The sequence below is a fragment of the Salvelinus sp. IW2-2015 genome, unplaced genomic scaffold, assembly GCF_002910315.2.
Source record: "Salvelinus sp. IW2-2015 unplaced genomic scaffold, ASM291031v2 Un_scaffold1294, whole genome shotgun sequence".
Classification (NCBI taxonomy): Eukaryota; Metazoa; Chordata; class Actinopteri; order Salmoniformes; family Salmonidae; genus Salvelinus; species Salvelinus sp. IW2-2015.
Genome location: NW_019942822.1, coordinates 295,461 through 302,881, shown reverse-complemented (window position 1 = coordinate 302,881; position 7,421 = coordinate 295,461). Strand labels below are relative to the sequence as shown.

Below are 7,421 nucleotides of genomic sequence, written 5' to 3'. Positions count from 1 at the left end.
AACCTCGGACTAAAACATCAGGCACCACAGGTTAGCTTTCGCGACAGAGCTGTGAACGTCTGAGAAGAAAGGCAAACAGGGACCTTCTATGCCATCAAAAGAACATAAATTTCAACATATCCTAATTAGGATCTGGTCTAAAAATACCCTTGAATCTGTCATAGGAGCTCTGCCTTGTATGTTGTGAGGTCTGGGTCCGCTCATCCCACCAGATTTCACAAAATGGGACAAACAACCAATTGAAGACTCTGCATGCAGAATTCAGACAAAAATTATCCTCGTGTCAACGTAGAACCAAATAATGCAATGCGAGCGAAATTAGGCCGATAACGCGGTGCACACCATTATCAAAAATCACCGAAAGAGCCGTTAAATTCTATCGAACCACCTAAAAGGAAGCGATTCCCAACTTCCATAACCAAAGGCATCACCTTACAGAGAGAATGGAACCTGGAGACGAGTCCCCAGGCAAGCTGGTCCTAGGGCTACCTGTCACAAGCAACCATGCACCCCCAGAGCCCCAGGACAACAGCGACAAGGATTAGACCCAACCAAATCAGAGAAAACAAAAGATAAGATTACTTGACACACTTGGAAGAATTAACAAAAAACAGACAAACTAGAAATGCTATTTTGGCCCTAAACGAGAGTACGCACAGTGGCAAGAAACTCGATCCTGTGACTGACCCAACTTAGGAAAGCCTTTGACTATGTACAGACTCAGTGAGCAATAGCCTTGCTAATTGAGAAAGGTCCGCCGTACGGCAGATCATGTCTCAGGAGAAGACAGGCTATGATGCTCACTGCCACAAAATGAGCGTGGAAACCTGAGCCTGCTATTCTCTAGACGCTCCTGCCTGCAATGTATGACCAGTATCTGAGAGACTAATATTTCCCTCAGGATTACAGCAGATCCTACAAAGAATTTGAAAACAAATTCAATATTTGGTGATAAACTCCATATCTAAGAGGCTGGTGAATCCGACAGTTGGCAATCACAGGCAGCAAATTTGTGAACTGTTGCCCATAGAGCAGGAAAGGGCACCAGTGAAGAACAAACACCATGTAAATACAACCCATATTTTATGCTTAGTTTATTTTAACTTGTGTGCTTTAACATTTGTAATTGTTACAGGACACTGTATATATATAATATGACATTTGTAATGTCTTTGCTTGTTTTGAAACTTCTGTATGTTGTAATGGTTTACTGTTCATTTGTATTGTTTATTTCACTTTTGTGTATTATTACCTACTTGCTTTGGCAATCGTTAACACATTTCCCATGCCAATAAAGCCCCTTGAATTGAATGAATTGAATGAGAGAGAGAGAGAGAGAGAGCAGAGAGAGAGAGCAGAGAGAGAGAGAGAGGGATTCCTTTCTATCATATTAGTGGATGGAGTGCTGGAAATGTGGGGCGGGGAGAATGAGGATACCGGTATGATGGAGAGAAGAGAGGGGAAAGGGGAACCTGTTCGCCAAGTCATCTTCACTAGCGCGGACTATCAAGAGAACAAAATAAAGAAAACTCCCTGACTTTCTGCTCATCATGGCGATTTAAAAAAAAAACAACAAAAAGTTAAATTATAAGAAGGATGACTACCTCAACTTGTTGCCAGCCACACTTGTCAGAAACATTCATCTAGGACACTGCAATGAAACAAGTGGCTATATATGAATAGGAGTGTCAGGAGTCAGGACAAGTCCTCTAACAATGTCTGTTACCTGACACTAGTATGTACAGATGACTGTTGATCTGCTAGCCGACAGGGAGGGCTAAGCATGCTGCATTCACCTCATTGTCCACAAGTCTTAACATTACAACACGCAGTGGGTTTTGTGGGGGCTCCGGTGTGGGATGCACAATGTGTCACCACTAGGAACGGAACTCTATGGTACTGAATCAGTGTACCGTGGTTGCGCTTCTTCAGAAGTGTGCTGGATGCATTGGTGAGGCTACACATTCAAAGAAAAATAATGTCAAAAGAAACACCGGAAATTGTGGTCCGTTCCGCTTACATAGACTACGTCATTTCTTCTGCGTTCTTCTCAGTTTTGGGAAGGGGGACGCAGGGGAGAGACAATCGAGGGGGAGGGGAGAGACATGGCAGGGGGAGCAAGGGGGGAGAGATATGGGGGGGAGAGCGCAGGGGAGAGACATGGGCAGGGGGACGGGGAGATGAACATTTTTTTTTTTTTTTAATTCATGAATGAAACAGAACTGTTGCTTGCCCGTAGCGATTGCGCGAGGCCTCCACCAATGGAGGCCCAGCTCCATGGCAACTAGGCTTGTCACCAAGAGAAAAACACGAGAGCTCACCTCAACAACCGGAGCCATCTCTCTGTAAGCGACCCCCCACCGTGTGCCTAGCCAAATCGCACAAATGGTTGCTGCAAATGAAGGATCAGAGCAGGATGGCCTCTCTCTCTCACGCTCCCTCGTTTCCTTGCCTGGGCGAACCAACACACACCTCTCGTCTCTTACCTCGTAGTCACCCCTCTTGTCATGTAGCAACACAAAAACACTACACTAACACACATCACACACTTCTCTTCACTGTACACCCCCCCCCCCCCCCCCTTCATGTCAGAACCCAATACACACCTCTCAGTATTACCCTTTTGCCATCCCCAATAACCTAGCTCTGCAGATTTAAGGAGCTCAGCTCTCTCACAATCTCTCTCTCTCACTCACACACACACACAGGAAAAATTATCTGAGTTACAAAACACCAGCACACACGGAAAGTGATCCAATTCATAAACATTGTAGTGAAGTGTACAGATGGATGACTCCTTGACACACTACTCTGTTCTGTGTTGTGGTGTGTCGGGAATAGGCTCAGCAGATCGGTTTCAGGTGACCCCTGACCTCAGCAGATTGAGGAGCAGACGCACATTGAGACAGAGAGGCCTGAGGAGCTAACTAGTGAACGTGGACAGATCGGGAGGAGGACCACGCTTCCTGGGGCTCCACACTCACATATGAACAGCTACAAGCCAGCTACTGAGACCAGCCGGAGTCACATCTCAACAAAAAAAACATTCACCAAATGTTACAGGAATATTTCCCCAAATATCGCTAGTTAAAACACATGGCACTTAGCGTCACTGACAAGCATTTATGCCTCTGCTCCATCGTACCGCTGCAGGCAGAGGTCTGGCCACGAGGCCATCTTAGCTGCTACAGTATTCCTGATAACGATATAGATGTTTTCAGAGTCCAGGAGGACAACTGATGAGATTAGGATCTCTAGGACAAGTTGACATCTCTCCTCTCTCCTTTTTTACTTGTTAATTCTAATGATGCTGTTTTGTACTGTGTCGGACTGCTGTTGCTTTCCTGTGTCTGGTCTGAGTGGTGTGTATTCCATCAGGGAACACATTGGAAACAAGTGATGTTCACTTTAATGTGTTATCCCCTGGATTGTACTCGGTGCACCCAATATTTCCCCAATAAATCAATCACAAAGGTAGTTAATATTGGCCTCAGTGCATGTGGTCCAGGCAGGTAGCAAACCAACATTTGTAGACAGTAAACACCGTGCTCCATTACTGCAACAAATTGAACCCATCCATCTCAATCTGAACCACCTATCATGTTGAGCAATGCCCAGTCCTCTCCTCCCTCCCTGCCTCGCCGAGCTACCTCCATCTCCCCTCCCCCACCCAGCTACCTCCACTCCTCTCCTCCACACCCAGCTACCTCCATCTCTCCCTCCTCACACCCAGCTACCTCACCTCCCCTCCTCCCAAGCCCACCCAGCTACCTTCCATCCTCCCTTCCTCCCTCCCACCCCCGCACCTCCACCTAGCCCTAGCTCCATCCATACCCTCCCATCCACAGACCAGCTACTCTCATCCCTTCCCTCCCACCACCCAGCATAACCTCCCCCTCCTCCTTCCCAGACCAGCTACCCATCCATCCCTCCCTCCCACCACCACGCTACCTCCATCTCCCTCCGCACCAGCACCCCAGCTCTCATCCTCCCCAGCAGCTACCTCCTCCTCCTCCACCCAGCCTAACCTCCAATCCCTCCCTCCTCACACTCCATCGCAAACCCAGATATCCATCCATCCCTCCCAATACACCATCCAGCCCTCCACCCAAGCTACCTCATCCATCCTCCTCCCTGCTACCTCATCACATCTCACCCACCAGCTACCTCCTCAACTCCCCTCCCTTCCCTCCCTCCACCACCACGCTACCTCCCCCCCTCCCTCCAACACCGCAGCTACCTCCATTCCGCTCCCCCTCCCAGCACCCAGCTACCTCCATCCCTCCCTCCCCCAGCACGCCAGCTACTCCCATCCCTCCCAACTCCACCAGCTACCTCCACATCTCCCTCCCCACCCACTCTCATACCTCCCTCCCTCCCTCCACACCTCAAGCTACCTCATCCATCCTCCCTCCTCCCACCCTCAGACTACCTCCATCCCCCTCCACCCACCCAGCTACCATCCATCCCTCCCTCCCACCAGCTACCTCCATCCCTCCCTCCCACTCAGCTACCTTACCTCCGCTCCCACCCACCACTCAGGCTACCTCCATCCATCCCTCCCACTCAGCACCCAGCTAGTACCTCCATCCCTCCCTACCCAGCCCAGCTACCTCCAATCCCTCCCTCCACAGCCCAGCTATACCCCCCATCCCATCCCTCCCACCAGCTACCTCCATCCATCCTCCAACCCACACCTCCATCCCTCCAGGCTACCTCCATCCTACTCCCCACCTCCCATCCTACCCAGCATCCCTCCTCCCTCCCACTGCTACCATCCATCCCTCCCCACCTACCTCGGCATCCCTCCCATCCCCAGCTACCTCCATCCCTCCTCCCATCCACTCCACCCAGCACCTCCCCTCCCTACCCACACCAGCTACCTCCTCTCCCTCCCACCCACACCTCACCGCTACCCAGATACCTCCTCCACCTCCCAGCCTCTCAGCACTCTCCCATACCCTCGCCACTCAGCTACCTCCATCACCTCCCCCCACTCAGCACCTCCATCCCTCCCCTCCACCCAGCTTACCTCCCTCCCCCCAGCCACATCCTCCCTCACCCTCCCAGTACCTCCTCCCCACCCAGCTACCTCCATCCCCTCCCACCCCAGCTCTCAACCCTCCCTCCCAGCCCCCGCCGCCCTCCCAACACTACCTCCATCGCCAGCCCTCCTCACCCAACCAGCTATCTCCACCTCTCCCTCCCTCCACCCATCCCACTCCATCCCTCACTCCCTCCCTCCCCCACCATTCTCCATCCCTCCCTCTCCAGAGCTATTTCGCCACCTCCTCCCTCCCCCTCCCACTACTTCAGCCACTCCCTCCCTCCCGTCCACCTCAGCTACCTCCATCCCTACCACTCACCTCCCAGACTCAGCCTCACCTCCCCACCTCACCCAGCTAACCTCATCATCCCTCCCACACCACCCCACGCCACCGCCTACCTCCATCCCCTCCTCCACACCAGCACCTCCATCTCGCCCTCTCCCTCCTCCACCCAAGCACTACCCTCCTCCCAGCACCACTACCGCATACCTCCTCCCACACCTACACTCATCCCTCCCTCCCAGCTCCAGCTACCTCCCTCCCTCCCACGTACCCCTCCCCCCACCCGCACCCTCACCCCCGCTCCCACACCCCTCCCCTCCCAGACCCCAGCTCCATCCCTCCCTCACCCAGCTACCCCTCATCCTCCCTGCCACCACAGCTACCTCACCCTCCCTCTCAGCACCCAGCTACCTCTCCCAGCACCAGCTACCTCCCTCCCAGCACCCAGCTACTCCCTCCTCCCCTCCTCCCTCTCCCTTCATCCAGCCAGCCAGAGTCTCCTGCTACTTCCCTCTCTCCCCCACAGACATGAACCACTATCCTGATAACTGACCACTGGCAGTGCTCCTGTCAGTGCTTCCATCCCAGGTTTGGGGTTAATTCACCCTTAGCTGTTTCAAAGTCAACTATCCTGGTGTTGTTTTAGGCTGAAACCGTCTGCCCCTGAAGTCTACAATAGGATCTGTGTGCATCAGTAAGCTGTGAATGGACACATGAGGTTATACTGTGTGATTGATGATAGAGAGCGAGAGAGAGAAGAGACAGGAAAGCTATGTGCCAACTGTCCCATAAAATGAGGTGGAAACTGAGGCTGCACTTCTTACCAAATGTATGACCAATATTAGAGACACATATTTCCCTCAGATTACACAGATCCACAAAGAATTTGAAAACAAATCACTGTCTGGGTTCCCACCAACCTACAGCCAGCCAGGAGACATGGAGAAGCCAGCAGGGCAGTGGAGAGAGAGAGAGACAGGGCAGCCGCCGCAGCGACAGGGAGAGAGACAGGGCCAGCCGAGATGGAGAGAAGAGCAGGGCAGGGCCACCAGGAGCAGGGAAGAGCAGCAGGCAGCCGGAAGACAGTGGAGAGAGAGAGCAGGCAAGCAGCCGGAGACCAGGGGACAAACACAGGAGAGCATACAGTGGAGAGAGAGACGGGCATAGGCCGACAGTGGAGAGAGAGGGGGCGCAGCAGACATGAGAGGAGCAGGGCAGGCAGCCAGGCCAGATGTTACAGTGGAGATAGAGCGGGCAGGCAGCCAGCCAGGAGAACAGTGAGAGAGAGAGATGGCAGGCAGCCAGCCAGGAGACAGTGAGAGAGAGAGCAGGGCAGCGCAAGCAGGAGACAGTTGGAGAGAGAGACAGGGCAGGCACCAAGCCAGGAGACAGTGGGAGAGAGAAGGGTTCGTTGCAAGCCATGCCTATTGAGCATGAGAGCCAACAGGTGACAGCCAGCCAGCAGGAGACGTGGAGAGAGAGATGCAGCGGCATGCAAGCTAAGCCAGGAGACAGTGGAGAGAGAGAGGGCAGGCAAGGCAGCCAGGGAAGCAGTGGAGAGAGAGATGCAGGGCAGGCAGCCAGGAGACCAGTGAGAGAGAGAGCAGGGCAGGCAGCCAGGGACAGTGGAGGAGAGAGCAGGGCAGCGCAGCCCAGGAGATAGTGGAGAGAGAGAGCAGGCGCAAGGCAGGCCAGGAGACAGTGGAGAGAGAGAGAGGGCAGCCCCCCGGAGTACAGTGGAGAGAGAGAGCAGGGCAAGGCAAGCCAGGAGAACAGTGGAGAGAGAGAGCAGGGCAAGTGCAGGCAGCCAGCTCAAAAAACGACAGAAAGATCGCAGCAGCCTTCCCACCTTGCCAAAAACTACAGATCCTTCAAATCCCTCAGCACACCCACACGCAAGGCAAGCAACCAGCACCATCCAACGGCAGGCAGACACACAGCACAACCCAAAGCCAGGCCAGACACACAGCACAACACAACGCAGGCAACACACAGCCACCCACACGTTCTGTCCCAGGCAGACACACAGCACACTCAACGACAGGCAGGCAGACACACAGCACACCCACACACGCAGGCAGACACACAGCA

The 7,421-nt window shown here is 53.4% G+C and overlaps 1 protein-coding gene across 1 annotated transcript; it reads left to right on the top strand.

Annotated features, from left to right (window-relative positions):
• Nucleotides 1–4,711: 4,711 nt before the first annotated feature.
• On the top strand, nucleotides 4,712–5,882 carry LOC139024277 (uncharacterized; the record flags this gene model as incomplete). The annotated part of the gene is made up of 1 exon (XM_070438919.1): nucleotides 4,712–5,882. A coding segment is annotated over one exon (1,171 nt), but the record flags the coding sequence as incomplete, so codon positions are not given.
• Nucleotides 5,883–7,421: the final 1,539 nt, after the last annotated feature.